Genomic DNA, 16,127 nt, shown 5'->3' with positions numbered 1-16,127 from the left:
AAGCGGCTGCGCACAGCTCTGCGCAGCCCCGCCAGGCACGGAAACCTCCCGGCCTTGTCCCCAGCACCCCTGTCCCAGCCTGCGACTGTGCCACGCAGCCGGCGTGCCACCGCACGCAGAGGGGCCGTGCCACACCGCCCGTTGGGAAAGGGCGGTCAGGGCAACGCCGCGGGGAAGGGGGCAGCCCCTTGCAGGGACCGCGCGGTCCCCGAGGCCCGCTGGCTGCGGGTGGCGGCCCGCCCTGCCTCCTCCGCTTCCTCTAAAACAAGGAAGGCTCTGCGGGAGAGGCCGGCTCCACGCGGGGCCCCGCTGGCGCCTGCTGGCCAGAGCTGCGCTGCTTCGGGAGACGTGCGCGGAGGCGGCGATCCCGCTGGGAAAGTCGGGGCAGGGGAAGGGGGCGACCCCTGCCCGGCTCCCACCCCAGCACGCTGGCCCCCGCCCCAGCTGGGCAGGCGAGAGCGGGGCCGGGCTGCGCTTCCCCTCCGCCGGCCGGAGGGAGGCTGGGACCAGGCACAACTTCCCTGCGCCTCCTCCGGCCAAACCGGACACGGGGCGCGAGCTGCACGCCTCCAAGCCCCCCCGCTGCAGGCGCCTGGGGGGGATCCGTCCCCTTCCAGACGCCCCCAAAGGGCTGCGGAGAGGAAAAGGCTCACAAACCTCCCTCCGTGGTATAAAAGCACTGTTTCTCTTTGGGTCCAAGTATCCGCGGAGCGGGGCTGCCCCAGGCTCCCCGGCTTCCAGCCTCTCCCCGGGAAGCAGCAGCAGCGGCGGTGGGTGCGGGCAAGGGCTCAGGCCCAAGGCCACGAGGTGTCGGAGGGAGTCCGCGGGGCGCAGCGCGGCCCTTCCTCGGGTGCCCGGAGAGAGCCGGGGGCGGCGGGCAGGGGGCAGGGGGTGGAGCGGCCTCGGTGGCACAGTCCTGGTCGAGGTGAGGAGATACGAGTCCATTAAAAACCACTTACTGCCGAACTCCTGCAGGGGAGAGAGCGGAGAGGGGTGGTCAGCGCTGCTCCAGAGACCCCGCGCCTCCCCCACGGGCGTCCCCAGTCCTGCGGGTGCCTTGCCGCCGGCTCACCTGTCTCAGTGGTGCCGGTCCCTCTCTCTGTCCCTGTCCCGATGCCGCTCGTGCTCCCGGTTCCGCTCCTGGAAATAGTCCTCGTGCCGGTCCTCGCTGTGCAGCAGGTCCCGGTGCCGCCGGCTGCTCTCGCGGGACCGGCTGGGAGAGCGCTCCCGAGACCGGTGTCGTTTCCTGGGGAAACGGAGCAAAGGGTTCTGGTCACCTCCCGGGGGGGACCTGGCCGGGTCTCTCCCCGCAGAGGGGACGGAGACCAAGACCGGGACCCTGAGACGGGTGCCCGTGACGCCACCCGCAGGCAGTGGTACCTGGAGGAGCTGCTGCTGGCGCCTGTGCTGTAGGACTTGGCTTCGATCCCATGCAGGCAGTCTTTGAGGGAGGAGAGGAGGACGCGGCACCGCTCGTCGTTGGCGACGCGGGACTGCTTGATGACGGCGATGGCCGTGAGGAGGGTCTCGATGGCGTCGCTGTAGTCGCCTGGGCGGGAGCGGAGCGGGGCTGAGGGATGCAGGCGAGCTGCGGGGTCGGGGCAGGGCGGGGGGACGGGGGGGACGCAGTCAGCGTTACCTGCGCTGGCGCCCGACACCGCCTTGGAAATGGCGCTGCTGGAGATGGCCCGGTTCCTGTTCATGATCTCCTCGAACTCCACCTCGCTCACGGCGGGTGGCGGCGGGCCCAGCTCCCGGCTGCACGGAGACACGCGCGGGGGGAGTCGGCACGGCTCCGACCCCCCTTCGGTACCGAGCGGCCTTCAGCCCCCCCTCCCTCGCCCTCCGCTCACCTGCTGTGGTTGTAGGGGGCCATGGCCTTGCCGTAGGTGTCTGGCGGGGGACCCAGGGCCGTGCTGGGCGGGGGGAAGAAGGCCGGGTTGAGGTGCAGGGCTGGCGGGACAGCCCCCGGGGGCGGCACGGCCAGGTGGGGGGGCAGTCGGGGCGGCGGGGGCATGAGGTGCTGGTAGTGGATGCCGGGTGGCGGCGGGGGGACGCCGAAGCCGGAGGAGAGGGGTGGCGGGGGCGGCATGGGCGGCGGGGGCAGCCCCATGAGGGGCAGGGCGGCGGGGGGGCGGTTGAAGAAGGGCAGGATGGAGGGGGGCTTCTCCACGCGGGCGGGCGGCAGCGCGTTCTCTGTCGGCGTGGCGCGGCCATCCACGGAGTCCATGGAGTCCCGGGAGTGGGCCCGCGGCGGCACACCTGCAAGTGGCACGGGAAAGGGCCGTGAGCTGCGGCCGGGGGCCCCGCGCACCTCGGAGACCTCCTCCTCCTCCTCCCCGCCCGCCCGCACGAGGTCCGGTCTCTGAGGAGCTCGAGGTGCCCAGAGACAGATCCAGCCAGCCAAGCGTAGCCTCCGCTTCCACGGGCCTCCAGGAGGGTCCTGCGCTCTCAGCAGGGCGCCGGCCGCGGCCACGGCGTCCCAGGGACGCTCGCTTGCAGCCGGCGGGGCTCTGCGGTGGTCGCAGAGCGAGCGGGTTACACGGACGGAGGTGCAAAGCCCCAAGAAACGGGGAGAGGTGGCCGAGTCCCCAGTCCCAGAAGCTATTAAACAACCCAGAGCACCTGCGACCTGCTGATGGGAATGGATTCACACCAGCCTGGGCGTGGAGGGACACCAGGGGACAGAACGCAAGCGCTGACAGCTGGAGGAAGGAAAACTCGGTGCCTGTCTGCCCTAGAAGAGACGGGCAGGAACCCTCGCTGCGTCCGAAGAGGCTTTGAGGATGAGCCAGGAGAGGAAAGAGGGGGCAGGAGCCCTGGGGGAGCTGCCGAGACCGCCACAAAGCCTCTTGAGGGAGGCCAAAACTCCAGAAGGGGATGCGCTCTGCTCCACCAAGCCGCGAGGGCAGGCGGGGACGCCGTCTAACGGCGCAGCCGAGCGGTGATCGGAGCTGAAGGGAGGGGGCGAAGGGCAGAGCCACCCCGCTGAGCCTCAGCCAGAGCGTTCAGAAAGAAGGGCTTTCCTTGCATGAAACGGGTCACGGATCTACAATGGCCACAGCTGGCCAAGACCTCCTCGTACACGCTCCTGCCAGGTCAGTCCCTCCGGCTCCGCAGAGCCCCCCGGCGCGGGGCCGGGGTGTCACATCGCTGCGGAGTGAGGCAAGGACCACCTATTGCCATTGTAGAAAGCCCACGGCCAGGCCCCAGCTGGAATACTGTGTCCAGTGATGGGCACCTTACCTCCGCAGGGATGGACAAATTCTGGAGGAGATCCAGAGAAGAGCTACTAATAGATATGGAGGGTCTTAGCTATGTTGGTAGGCTGAAGAGCTTAAGCCCATTCAGTTTGGAGAGGAGGAGGAGGAGGCTACGAGGGATCTTCGCAGTGTGTGAGCACCTAAAAGGGGATCATAAAGACTCGAGTCAGGATCTAATCGGACTCGGCAGCAATTGGACATCACCCCCAGAGGCCGCTGGCGGTGTCCCCCCACCCCGAGGGCTCGGGGGCTCGGCCTGACAGCTCGGCGGGGTCCTGCGGGAGCTGCCGCGCAGCGCGGAGGCCCCCCCCAACCCGCGGCGCGCCTGCGCCCCACTCACGTTTTGCGAGCCTGCGCCTCGAACTGTGACAGGTTCTGCCGGGTGGCCAGCCTCACCTCCACCTTGTCCCCGTTGAGGATTTTGCCGGGCAGGAGCTCCAGCAGCTTGTGGACCGAGTTCTCAGAGGCGACCACCACCTCCGCGTACCTGGGGGGAAGCCCGGCGGTCAGCGGGCAGGAGCCGGCCCCGAGCGCTGCTCCCCCTGGCAGGGGTAGGACCCCCACGGAGCCCCAGTCCGCCCCCCCGCAGCACCCCCCACCGCCTGACACCAGCCTGGGGCCACACGCGCCCATCGGTTCCCTTCCCAGGTGCTCGCGCTGCCGGGAGCCTGCATTTCACCACCCCTGCTCCGGGCGTGCCGTGCGTCCCCTGTGCCCGCTGGGGAAAGCTCCGGCTGCTCCCGGGATGCGGCCGCAGGGGCCTGGCTCCCCCCACCCCCCGTTTCCTCCCTGTTCCCCCTCGGCTCTCACCCTTTCGACTGGCCATTGGCCCGGTTCTCTGCGAACTTCAGCTCCACCACGTCGTAGACGCCGACCGAGCGGATGGTCTGGATCAGCTGCTGGTCCGTCGTCCACTGCGGGCAGCAGGGCGGAGGCTGGCGTCAGCTCCCGCAGCCCATCCCACTGGGACCTGCAGCCTCTCAGGGCTACAAATCCCGTTCCCGTTCGCACCCTAGGGCCAAGCCCAGCTCAGAACGCCTCGTCAACGTGGACTGAGGAGAACCAGCACCTCCCAGCAGCTCTGCAGCCCTCGGGGGTTTCTCTGGAGGACCCTCATCGGCGTACGCGCCCAAAGCACTCACCCAGGAGAAGCTGCCCACGTAGACGGCGGCTCTCTTGTTGCGCAGCCCGCTGTAGGTGTACAGGATGGCAGGGGATTTGTTGTTGGGCTTGGGGGACGGCTCCTGGCGGATCTCGGGGGGTGGCTCCGAGCTGCTGGTGCGGCTTTCGGGGGGCTGCGAGCTGGCTGCGAGCACGTCGTCGTACAGGTCCATCTGGTCAGCATTACTGAACTCGGAGTCCTGCGAGGGAAGAGACCGTCAGGGGAGGCCCGGGGGTGGAACCGTGGCTCGGGAAGGGGCCCGTGGCCACGCGCGGGGCTCTGGAGGACTGCCCTGATACGCTCAAGGCCTCCAACACGCCCCCAGCAGAAGCCAACTCTCGTCCCCCTCCGGGATTTCACGTCCCCAAGGCTCCTGCTGTCCCCAGGGCCACCTCCTGCCAGGGCAGAGGCAGAATCAACGCCCCCCAAGCCTGGACGCTGCCCCGGAGAGATGCTGCGGCCACCCCATCCGATGGCGTACCCCTCGGACCGCTCGTCTCGGGTCTGTTCACAGCTAGAGGAAGGCGAACCGCAGCCACGAACGAAGCAATCTCCTGGAGGGTGCGTTCGCCTTCAGGACTTCATTTTTGCAGCGACAACTCCCCCGGGCCCAGCCAGCCCCTCTCTGCTACTCCACCACCCTGCAAAAACCGCGCGGCACCCTGGGCTTGCCAAAAAAAAAAAAAAAAAAAGCCTCGGCCCGTGGAAACCCCCGCGTCTGCGCTTCCTCCCCGCCGGCACGGAAATCCCTGACCCGCCCTCGTGCGCGGCCCAGCGTGAACACAACCCCCAGCAGCGTGCCCGGGAGGAGCAGCAGCGCGCTGCTCGGCGTAACCCTGCCGCGACGGCGCACGTGCGGAGGTGGGAAGGGAGGGATGCTCCCCGGAGCAGAGCCACGGGGCTGCGCCTCGCCGGCGGCCTGTGCGGGCCCGACTTTCCCCCTCCCGATTTCGAGGACAAGCCTTTCGCTTTCCCCACGCGCTTCTCCGCTCGGCTGCGGCCCGCGCCCCCCACGTGGGCAAAGGGCTGGCTCGCCGCGGCCTGCGCGCCCGGGCAGGACTCGGCTTGCTCCTCGCACCAGGAAGAAGCTCAGCTCTCGTCGATACGAGTTCAGCGGCGGAAAATCAAACTCAGTAAGCAACGCCTTGCCCGTCGGGCCGATCTGTGCCCCGGGTACGGCAGCGCGCCTTCCTCCCGCTCCCCCTCGGGCCAGCCGAACTCCCGCGGGGCCGCGTGCGCAGCGCTCCCCCCCGCGGCACCGCCGCCCCGCGCGGGATGAGCGGCCACCAAAGCAGCTCCTCAGCTGCGAACTCGGGCGTCCTAGATCCCGCCTTCCCGTTCCCACTCCCGCTCCGTGCTATATTTAATTGGGAGCGTACGGCGAGCGCCGTGTTTGCTACGTCTCTTCGTACTAATGGCTCGCCCGGCTTCAACGTGCGCAGAGCGTCGTTTCTCGCCCCTCACTGCTACAGCGGCACTGCCCCCGGGCCCCAGGCAGCACAAAACCAGAGACCCTGCCCCGGCGAGGCGGGGAGCCCGACCCATCAGCGCTGGGGACCCACCAGCGCTGGGGAAACCAGCGCGGGGCGGTGAAATCCCCTGTGCTGACAGCCGGGGAGCTGCGTGCCCACAACACGGCGCTTCGGGAGCTCGCGGGGCCGCCGGGGAAAGGTGCTCAGCACGCAGCCCTCGGAGGCTCGCGGAGACACGAAATCAAAGCCTTTACCCGCAGACGCTCTCTTGACAGCCAGGGCTGTTCCTGAGGCAAGTTGTACCGTTCAGCATCCGGCAACTTCAGCTGCGGAGCTGATAAAAAGGTTGCAGGAATTTCAACAGGGAGAGGTATTTTCGTCCTCATTCTCAAAACAGCCCAGCCGTTCGCTTCGCCCGCCTCCCACGCCGCTGCCCCCCCGGCAAGGCCCAAGGCTGGAAACTTTCTGCCTGAAAGGTAACTTCTGGCGAGTTCTGGAGAACAAGGGGCGGCTGGCGCAGAAATCCCTCGGAAGCCCTCAGTTGTGCTACGGAGGGGATGCTGCGGCTTGGGAGCCGCTGGGGATCCTCCGGCTCCGCTCAGCTTTCGGCGCTCGCCTTTTTAAGAACTGCCGTGCTCCCAGCAGACGGCACGCAGCTCGTGCTCCCGGCGCTCGGGGCGCGCTCCGGCAGCCTCTTACCGTCGCCGTCTCACACCGCACAGGCCTTGCACACCTCGCCCCCCGCCGCCGCGGGCCAGCCGGCCGTAATCACTTCCAGCTCCAAGAAGCCGCCGGCTCTGTCGAAGCCCTTTTGTGTCCCGTGCCCCAAACCCTCTGGATGAACCTTTCCGCGCTGCTTCCTGCTGCGTGCGCCCAGGCTCGCACTGTTCTCTCGACGCCGCTCCGCTCCTGCGCTCCCAAAGCTCCCCGAGGCTTCACCGAGCCCCTGCCGCATCCGTCCCGGCTCCCCAGCAGCCCCGTGCCCGGCCCCTGGCCGTACATCCCGCCGGCGGCCGCCCGGCGCCCGAGCCTCGCGGGCAGGACGGGCGGCACGGGGCTGGCTCAGAAGCGAGGCAGCGGCGGAGTTGCGCCGGCCGGTGCTCCCACCTGCTCGCCGCTCCTCCGGCGGGACGTTACGGCCTTCCCTGCCACGCCGCCGCCGCCGCCGCTCTGCGGGCGTCGCGTTTGCTTCCTCTCAGCTCCTTCCCCCTGCCGTGCGGGGTCAGCGCCGTAAACCGAGTTCCCCCCTTGCCTCCTGCTCCGCGTGCTCCTGAACTCCGGCCCGGCGCCCTCCGGGCCCTTTCCTTCCCCCCACCTTCCGCGCTCAGCCCCCCAGCTCTCCCGTTCCGCGGCCGGGGGGGTTCCCTCCGGGAGCCTACCGGGAAGCACCCGCCGGGCCCCGGGGAACGTTTGGGTGCCGGGGGCAGGGGCCCCGCTGCCCAGCTCACCTCCCGGTGCCGTCCCCGCCCCCGGTTCCCCCCGGGGAGCCCCTCACCTGGTTGAACTCCTCGTCGGCGTAGATGTCGATCAGGTCCACTCCCTCGGACATAGTTCCCGACGGGGCCGGGACCGGGGCGGGACCGGGACCGGGACGAGCAGCAGCAGACCAAGGGGGGCACTGCGGGGGGGGGGGGGGCGGCTGTCAGTGCCGGTCCCCCCCGGTGCCCCCCGGTTCCCCAAACACTCCCCCGTCTGGACACCGACCCCCGGTCCCCACCCCCCAAACCCAGCCTCCGCCGCCCCCCCCGCCCGGTGCCGCCCCCCCCGCCCGGTACCGCCCCCCCCGTCCCGGTGCCGCCCCCCCCGCCCGGTACCGCCCCCCCCGTCCCGGTACCGCCCCCCCGGTCCCGGTACCGCCCCCCCGGTCCCGGCCTGGCCCCGGACCCGGGAGCAAGGGGAGGGGGCGCAGTCCCTCCTCCCCCCCCCCCCCCCCGCCCCTCCCGGTGCCGCCCGCAGGCCCCGCGCGCGCCGCCCGCGCTCACCGCCACCGCCAGCGCCGCCGCGCCTCGCCCCGCCCCTTCCGGCCTCCGCCCGCCGCGCCCCGCCCCTTCCGGCCTCCGCCCCGGTCTTACCATAGAGTCGGGGGGGGGCTGCAGGCGCAGAGCGGCCCTGGGGGGGGGGGTGTGGAGGTGTCATGGCGGCGGGCAGGGTGAGAGGGGAGGGGGGTGGGAGGGAATGGGGGGCTGGGGAGGGGCGAATTGGGGGCTGGGGGGGGAAGAGGGGCACGGTGCGGGGAATGGGGGCCTGGGGGGCCCCTGGGGGGGGGTTAGGGGGCTGGGGGGGGAGTGGGGAGCCGTGGGGGGGGGTGGGGATTGGGGGCTGGGGGGTTTGGGGGCTGGGGGGTTTGGGGGGGGAGCTGCGTGTGGGGTAAGGGATGGGGGCCTGGGGGAGCCTGGGGGGGTGGGGAGGGGATTAGGGGCAGTGGGGCTTGGTGGGACGCTGTGTGTGGGGTGGGGGATTGCGGCCTGGATTGGGGTGGGGTGGGGATTAGGGCCGGCGGGGCTCGGTGCGGGGGGGGTAATTGGGGCCTGGGGCTGCGTTGAGGTCGGTGCCTGACGCCCCCGGTGCTGCCCCGGCCCCTCTCGCAGCTCTGCTCGCTGCCCCGATGGGCCCCGCGCCGGCCCGTGCCGCTGTGCGCCCAGCGCGGATACCGCGGGGACTCGCCGAGCGACTCGGGGAAGGACGTGCTGGAGATCCCCCTGCCCCCCTGGCAGGAGCGCCCCGACGAGCCGCTGCCCACCAAGAGGGCCCGGCTGCTGTACGAGAGCAGGAAGAGGGGCATGCTGGAGAACTGCATCCTGCTCAGGTGAGGCTAAGGGCTGCCCGGCCCCTCCGGCACCCTGGGCGCGCTTCGGGCAGGGACAGGGCATGCTTCACGGGAGACGCGATAGCAGCCCTGCAGAGGTAAGGGCCGTCAGGAGGTGAGCGTAGCTGCCACGCAACTCAGCTCGCTACTAACGTCACAGGTCCTTAATGAGCAAGGAAGAGCTCTGGGCGTTGCAGGAATCAGCTTGATGGGGCAGGGCACGGTCAGAATCCAAGCCCTGAGGAGATGTCGTGTTGCTTGGGGGGGAGGTGGCAAGCATCTGAGGATCTGCACTGAGCTGTCAGATAAATCACCGCTTGAGTAGGTTTAGGGTGCAGTGGTCGGTGCGGCTGCTGGCAGGACAGTGCCAGAGGCAGCACATGAGAGGTCTGGAGGAAGCTCCTAGCTGGTGGCTGAGCCAAAAATCCTTTGGGAGGACTTTTGGGGCCTCCTGGGCTTCTCCTGTGGTAGGTAACAAAGCGTAGCCCGAGGCGTAAGGCAGGAGGCAGCACACACCAGCTCCTCCCGGTCCTCTGGTGCCACGTAGAGAGCCAGGCATCAGCCACTGTGCCAGCCCTGCTCTTCCTCCAGCACCCCGCACTCATCCTCGTGCATCCCCCTTCCAGCCTCTTTGCGAAGGAGAACCTGAACTGCATGAGTGAACGGCAGCTGAACCTCTACGACCGGCTCATCAACGAGCCCAGCAACGACTGGGACATTTACTACTGGGCCACAGGTACGTGTGGCCACCGAGGTGGCACCGCACTGGGCTGCGGGAGCTGGGCTTGGTGTGCTGGGCGTGTTGGGACTGCGTGGGGCCGCTCTCCTCACGCGGTCCCTTCTTGTTTTCACCGCAGAAGCGAAGCCCACGCCAGCCGTGTTTGAGAACGAGGTGATGGCCATGCTGAGGGAGTTTGCCAAGAACAAGAAGAGGGAGCAGAGGCTGCGGCAGCCGGACCTGGAGTACCTCTTCGAGCCCCCACGCTGACCGGCGGCTGTCGTTTCCCTCCCCGTCCCCTGGAGCAGAGGAGGGGCACCGGGGGCCCTGCAGAAACACCAGCGCTGCCGCCCTCCCTGCTGCCCTCCTCCTCTGGCAGTGGCTCCCGTGGACTCTCAGGGCTTGATGAATAAAGCTGTGGCTGCTAGCCCTGGCGCTCGCCTTGCCTGGCTGCCCCTCCTGCTGCACGCCGGGCTCTGCTCTTGGGCGGAGGTGGCGGCTGCCCCCATCTCGTGTCCGTTCCTTCCAAACCCAATTTTCAGGGGGCTCCGGGAGGTGGCCCCACGCGTGGGCAAGGTGGGGCTCCTCGCCCTGGCAGCGAGTGCAGGTTCATGGCATGTGCTGAGCTGGGGGCTGGCTGGTCCCCGGTAAGCGGTGTCCTGCTGACCCTCGGCCACCCAGGCACCCCTGGTGCTCCTCAACCCGACACGGGGCACCGGGGAGCCCGCGGTGCCATCCCACCTGGTCCCCAGCGCCCTCCGCAGGGTGTCCCAGCCGGGCCGGTGTCCCCAGGCAGCAGGGACGGTCCCCGTGCGGCCGCCGTCACCGCGCGTCACCGTGCCGGTTACCTGGAGACGACACGGCGCCCCCGGCATCCGCTTCCGCGGTGACGTCCTGCAGCCCCCACTGCCTCCAGGTCCTTGTGGCGGCACCGGGGGGACACCGGGCAGCCCAGCAGCATGCCGTCCACCCGTCCGTTTGTCTGTCCTCGCGCTAAGCTGCGGTCCCTGTCCTGGGGCTCACCTGCCGTGGGGCCGGGCACCGTCTGTGCAAAGCCACGTGCAGGGGACAGCGGGGACCTCATGGGACTCCTACGCCACGACCTACCCCCACCCCCATCTCCCCCCCCCGCAGACGTCCTGCAGAGGACGACCATCGGCGCCAAGGAGGAGACGGGCTTCACCAGGGCCACCCCGAGGAGCGGCACCATCCTGCCACCCACGCTGGGCCAACCCGTGAGCCCCCAGCCCCCCGGAGCCCCTCTTCCCCCTCCAACGCCCGACACGTTTTTCTCTCCTGCGGCTCGGGGCCAGCACCACCGCGGCGGACTACCTGCCCCCTGCTCACGGCACGGTAAGAGGGACGGGGCGGCGAGGTGAGCCCCGCCTGGGGACCCCCGTGTCCCATCCCTCCCCGTCCCCTGCAGGGTGGCAGGGCGCTCCCGGTGCTGGCGCGGGGCTCCGACAGAGGCAGCGGCTTCAGCCGGGAGGCCCCGGGCCTCCTGAGCGTGCCGGTGAGTGGCTCCCGTCCCCGTCCCGCGTGTCCCCCCCCCCCGGCCTCACCCGCTGTCCCTACGCAGGCCTCGCCCCGCCGCCCCCCCGTGCCGCTCGTCTCCCGGGGGCTGCAGGCCCCCTGCCCGGCCCAGGCCCTCCTGCGGGGCCGGCAGAGCACCGGCAGGATGGTGGGTGCGTGCCCCCGACCCCCCCGTGCCCCCGGTCCCACGGGGCTGGGCACCCACCCCTCGATTCCCGCCCCCCCCCCCCAGGAGCCGTCGGGGTTCACCACTAACCACGGCCGGGCCGCGACCCCCCCCCCGTGGGCCCCGTGCCCCGCAGCACCGGGTGAGTGTGACCGGGCCAGGGGGGGCGGATAACGGCCGGGGGGGCCCAGCCGTGACCCCTCGCCCCTCGGTTTCGCAGCGGAGCCCGGGCCCAGCTGCACGGCGCGGCCCTGGGGGGGCGTCCAGGCCCTGCGGCCCAGCGGCTTCGGCACCGACAACCTGCGCGCGGGGCTGGGGGGCGGCGCCCGCGCCCGCTTCTTGGAGACCCCCCCCCCATAAAAAGGCTGCGGAAGGGGGATTAAAGGCGCGGGTCCCGGCTCTGGGGCGTGGTCCCGGCTCTGGGGGCGTGGTCACGATCAAGGGGGCGTGGTCTGAGCACGGACTGGGGGCGTGGTCCCAGGTTGTGGGGGCGTGGTCTGAGCGTGGAGGGGGCGTGGTCCCGAACTCGGGGGCGTGGTCCCGAACTCGGGGGCGTGGCCCGAACGCGACGGGGGCGTGGCTTCTGCGTCGGGGGCGGGGTCTGAGTGCGGAGGGGCGGGGTCCCGATCAGCGGGGGGGGGGCGTGGTCCCAGTTTCAGGGGTGTGGTCCCGGTTGAGGGGGGCGTGGCCTGAATGCGGAGGGGGCGTGGTCCCAGTCTCGGGGGTGTGGTCTGAGTGTGGAGGGGGCGTGGCCCCGGGTTCCCGGGGGGCGTGGCCCCGGGTTCCCGGGGGCGTGGCCCCGGGTTCCCGGGGGGCGTGGCCCCGACCAGCGGGGTGCGTGGTCCCGGGTTCGGGGGCGTGGTCCCGGTCTCGGGGGCGTGGCCTGACCGCGGAGGGGGCGTGGCCCCGCGCCTCCCCGCCGCCCGCGGCGTGCCGGGCTGCCGCGGCGCCGTGCGGGCCGGGGGCGATGGGCAGCGGCGGCTCGGCGCGGCCGGCGTCGGCCGAGGGCCCCGGGGGCGCGGAGCAGCGGCTGGAGGTGCGCGGCGGGCGGCTGCCGGCGGCGCTGTGGGCGCAGCGCGGGCTCATCAAGCTGTACCTGAGCGGCGCGGGGCTGCGGGAGCTGCCGGCCGAGCTGGCGGCGCTGCGGCACCTCCGCACGCTGGCCCTGGACGGCAACGAGCTGCTGGAGGTGCCCGAGGCGCTGTGCCGCCTGCCGCGCCTGGCGCACCTCTACCTGGGCCGCAACGCGCTGCGGGGGCTGCCGCCCGCCTTCGCCCGCCTGCAGAGCCTGCGCTGCCTCTGGCTGGAGGGCAACGCCGTGGCACGCTTCCCCCGCGCCCTGCTGCGCCTGCCCGGCCTGCGCAGCCTGCAGCTGGGCGACAACCGCCTGGCGCGCCTGCCCGCCGCGCTGCCCCGCATGGCCGGCCTGCGCGGGCTCTGGCTCTACGGCAACCGCTTCGAGGAGTTCCCCCCGGCCCTGCTGCGCATGGGCCAGCTCCGCGTCCTCGACCTGGACCGCAACCGCATCGCCCGCTTCCCCGACCTGGCCGGCCTGGCCGGCCTGCGCCTGCTCTCCTACGACCACAACCCCGTGCGGCAGCCGCCCCGCGTGGCCGACGCCGTGCGGCTGGTGGGCGACGGGGCGCAGGAGTTCATGGAGGCGCGGGAGGAGCGCCTGCAGGGCCTCCGGTGCCAGGACGAGAAGGAGGAGGAGGAGGAGGAAGGTGCTGAGGCCTCCCCGGCGGCCCCCAGGGACGGCTCCCCGCTGCTGGGGGACGAGGAGGGCAGCGTCGCGGCCCTGCCGGGCTCCCCGAGGGAGACGTGAGGCGCTGCGCCGCAGCCGGACACCCCCTCGATGTGCTGCAAAGGGATGGGGAGCCTCTGCGGGGCTGCCAAGGACCAGCGTCTCCCGCCTAGGGCAGGCAGAACGGGAAGCTTGCGACCTCTGCACAAGGGAAAACAGTCCACAGTTTGCTGGGACTGCAAAGAGCTGCCACCTGGACCCACGGGGCTCGCAGCTTGCCGTCAGCATCCACAAGTCCACCATAGAGCGCCCTGCGTAAGCATGGGGCTCGAGCATTGGACAAGGGAAACCTCCCTCTGCCTGACGGGTGGCCCTGCAGACCCCGCTCACCCACGGGACAGGCAGCCAGGCGTCCCTGAGAAGCCGGTGTCCCAGGAGCACGGCTCTGGGGACTTTCCTACAACGAGCTGCAGGTGCCCCACCGCCTCCATGGGTGCCTTTTGCTCCTGGTTCCACGGGGCAAGACAGAAAGAAGCAACGCTGTTTGCATCTTTGCGTGCAGACCCCGTTGCCCTGAAGAGCGTCAAGGTTTGAGACAAACGCACAAACCTCTTCTGCACCCAGAGACCCCCCCACCCTGCCACTTCCAGGCTTGGAAAGATGGAAAGCCTCGCCTGTGCGCCTACTCTCAAGCCTGCGAAGGGGTTTGCCTGTCTGCAGTGGGAAGAGGAGTCCCATGCCCTGCCCAGAATCAGGCTCTGGAGACAGGGCTGCAGGCTCACTGTCCCTCTTCCCCTCCTCGAGCCCCATTTGTACCAAACTCTGGCAATAAAAAGCACAAACCCAGCAAATCTGGTGTGGAAAGGCTTTGGGTTCGGCTCTCGGGTGGCTGCAGCAGGGAAGGGGGAGGTATTTGGGAAGGGGGTTGAACGCAGCCTGTCAATGCTTCGCAGCAGGACCAGCTTATTTGTATTTTTTGGGCTGGATGCGGTCCTGGTCCCTCTGCCCACCCCCGAGCCCTCCTGGCGCACCCCGTGCCACCTCTGAGGTCTCGGCTCACCGGAGGGCACAGACCGCGCATCCGCTTTTAATTGTGAGGGGTTGGGCAGGGCGGCCGGCGGCCAAGCCCGCGTGCCCACCACATCCTCTGCCTTCTTTGGGGCTTTTTCCTTCTCTTTGCAGAAACCACGGGCTGTTTGCAATGCCATTAAGAAGCTGCTTTCCCTTGAGCAGGGCTGTGCCACCGCCGCAGGACGAGGGGTGCAGGCAGCCGGGGGTGCCGCCAGCCTCTCCCCGCAGCAGGGACGAGATCCACGGACAGGGTGACACTGAAATGGCACAGAAGGCAATGCTTGCAGAGGGGGTTCCTGCCTCTCCAGTGCCTATTCCCACCCTGGATCCCAATTCCCAGCTTGGGTGTGGGATTTGTGCCTGTCCCGGGATGGGGCTGGTGTCTGGGACCTGCCGCGGGCGGCAGAAACCCCCACACGTTTCTGCTACGCACGAGCCTTTGGGGCTGCTGGCATCTTCGGGAGGCGTGTGTGCAGTGCATCATCCATACGTCTGCCTCTATATATATCCCTGCCTCCTCGCAGCTCCCCGCGCACAACGCCGCGTGTCCTCGCCGCAGCTGGGAGCGTGCTGCTATTTCCATCTGCTCCTGCTGACTGCGGGCACAAAGGTGCAGGCACCGGGAGCGCTGCGGCGAGGACGGGCTCCACATGACGGGAGCACCGGGGCCGAGCGCGTCACCCGCTCTCCTCCTTCAAAAGACCCCAGTCGCGAGGAGAACCAGGCTCCGGCGTCTCCCCCCCCCCAGCACCCCGGCCTCATCCAGCACCACGCTGCCCCGAGCACATCGCCCCCTGCCAGCCCCGCGCCTGGAGTTTCCTTTACTTATTCAAGACCAGCGCCCGCTCAATTATTTATCACAGCAACTTGAGCCTTTGTGGTGCTGCTGGCGCCCCGGGCTCGCAGGCAGCCTGTGTACCCCCCGCTTTGGGGACAGGCGCCCTGGCGGGATGGCCCTGGGCACGGTGGCGTTGTACCCGGTGGGTACAAAGCCCCCCGGGGACCCCCAGCCCGCCCCCCCCCCCCCCAACCCACACCCGCTGCTGGCACAGCCACTGGGGGACCACGGGGCTGGCCCCCCCCAGCCCAGAGACAAGGCACGCTGGCAGTTCTGACTGTCCTTTATTACTGAGAGCAGGGGCTGCCTCCAGAAAACGAGGGGCCCCGCTCCCCAAAAATAGGATTCTGCAAAGAGGCGCCCCTGCCTCCGCCGGGGCCGTACCCCCCCCCCCTCCGCCCCCGCCTCCTGGGATCACCCAGTGCGCCCCATCCACAGCACACCCGCTCGCCGGCCGCTCTGGGCTTCACCTTTTTTTTTTTTCTTTTTTCATTTTTTTCATTTTTTTTTTCATTTTTTTCTTTTTTTCTCTATTTTACACACCAGTTGGATGTTACCGTCACATGAAGAAGAGAGATACCTGAACAAGATAACGGCTAAGAGCTCTAGAGTTAAAAATGAACACACAGCCCTGGGGAGCCCACCCTTCCCCGAGGAGCAGGGGGGGGCAGGGGGGGACGGGCACCCCTGCCCACAGACCCCGCTTTTGGGGACCCCGGCACAGCCCGACGCAGTGCCTGGCACTGGGGACCCTGCCACCCCTTGGCTTTGTGCGCGAGCCCAGCTGCAGCCCCTTCCCCAGGTGCGTGAATCTCCTCTGTTATGTTAAAAAAAGAGAGAAATGTGATAAAAATACAAATGTCCCTAAAAGCATTATTATTACTGTAGTAGCAGAATTATGACTTCTCTCCAGATTGTCCGAAATGGTCTAACGGGGGGGTCTCCGGTAGCTGCCGGACACTTGCTGGCGGCAGGACAGGGACGGTGCCACCGTGTCCCCAGGGCCACTTGTCCCCCAGCAGCAAATCCGCTGTGGCAGAAGGAGGGCAGGCAGCCGGGGCGGGGGACATGGGGGGGCAGCATCCCCTTGATGGCTGCTCCTTGTTTTTTTTGGGGAGGTCTGGCGCAGGGTCCCCAATGCAATCGACCCTGGTGGCTGGGGCTCAGCCTGAAGGGATGGCACCGATGCTCGTGGGAGTGTCCCAGCTGCGGGGCACCCCAGGGTGCCTGTGCCGGGGATGCTGTGACGCAGGGACGATGCTCGTGGTGCTCTAGGTGGTGGCACCCCGGTCTCAGGCTGGTCCCCATGGCGGGGCGGTGTCCTTGGCACGTGTTGGGTGACACTGTGGTGGCC

At 69.5% G+C, this 16,127-nt stretch overlaps 3 protein-coding genes across 3 annotated transcripts; 2 read left to right on the top strand and 1 right to left on the bottom strand.

Moving 5' to 3' along the window:
* Positions 1–831: 831 nt before the first annotated feature.
* CPSF7 (cleavage and polyadenylation specific factor 7) lies at positions 832–7,452 on the bottom strand. Its single transcript, XM_035539854.1, has 9 exons — positions 7,393–7,452; positions 4,406–4,624; positions 4,074–4,177; positions 3,604–3,750; positions 1,854–2,291; positions 1,640–1,758; positions 1,381–1,549; positions 1,073–1,246; positions 832–969 (listed from the first exon to the last, which is right to left on the bottom strand). Exons 1-8 carry the CDS (start codon positions 7,444–7,446, stop codon positions 1,078–1,080), a joined length of 1,419 nt encoding a protein of 472 aa, XP_035395747.1. The 5' UTR covers positions 7,447–7,452; the 3' UTR covers positions 832–969; positions 1,073–1,077.
* A 481-nt stretch (positions 7,453–7,933) lies between these two features.
* On the top strand, positions 7,934–9,848 carry SDHAF2 (succinate dehydrogenase complex assembly factor 2). Its single transcript, XM_035539863.2, has 4 exons — positions 7,934–8,046; positions 8,486–8,703; positions 9,330–9,439; positions 9,561–9,848. The coding sequence occupies exons 1-4, from the start codon at positions 8,032–8,034 to the stop codon at positions 9,689–9,691; spliced, it is 474 nt and encodes a 157-aa protein (XP_035395756.1). The 5' UTR covers positions 7,934–8,031; the 3' UTR covers positions 9,692–9,848.
* A 2,239-nt stretch (positions 9,849–12,087) lies between these two features.
* Positions 12,088–13,424, top strand: LRRC10B (leucine rich repeat containing 10B). The gene has a single exon (XM_035539852.2). It carries the CDS (start codon positions 12,088–12,090, stop codon positions 12,943–12,945), a length of 858 nt encoding a protein of 285 aa, XP_035395745.1. The 3' UTR covers positions 12,946–13,424.
* Positions 13,425–16,127: the final 2,703 nt, after the last annotated feature.

The sequence above is a fragment of the Cygnus atratus genome, chromosome 5 (assembly GCF_013377495.2).
Source record: "Cygnus atratus isolate AKBS03 ecotype Queensland, Australia chromosome 5, CAtr_DNAZoo_HiC_assembly, whole genome shotgun sequence".
Taxonomy (NCBI): Eukaryota; Metazoa; Chordata; class Aves; order Anseriformes; family Anatidae; genus Cygnus; species Cygnus atratus.
The sequence above is the reverse complement of the archived record's forward strand: the minus strand, read 5'-3'. Positions and strand labels throughout refer to the sequence as shown.

Coding starts and splice junctions, on each gene's coding strand:
- CPSF7 (XM_035539854.1), bottom strand. CDS start 7,446: ATGTCCGAGGGAGTGGACCTGATCGACATCTACGCCGACGAGGAGTTC. Junction 2,292..3,603: donor GAGGCGCAGGCTCGCAAAAC/GTGAGTGGGGCG, acceptor CCCCGGCCGCAG/CTCACGGCCCTTTCCCGTGC. Junction 1,247..1,380: donor GCCAGCAGCAGCTCCTCCAG/GTACCACTGCCT, acceptor CCGTTTCCCCAG/GAAACGACACCGGTCTCGGG.
- SDHAF2 (XM_035539863.2), top strand. Junction 8,704..9,329: donor GAGAACTGCATCCTGCTCAG/GTGAGGCTAAGG, acceptor TCCCCCTTCCAG/CCTCTTTGCGAAGGAGAACC. Junction 9,440..9,560: donor CATTTACTACTGGGCCACAG/GTACGTGTGGCC, acceptor TTTTCACCGCAG/AAGCGAAGCCCACGCCAGCC.
- LRRC10B (XM_035539852.2), top strand. CDS start 12,088: ATGGGCAGCGGCGGCTCGGCGCGGCCGGCGTCGGCCGAGGGCCCCGGG.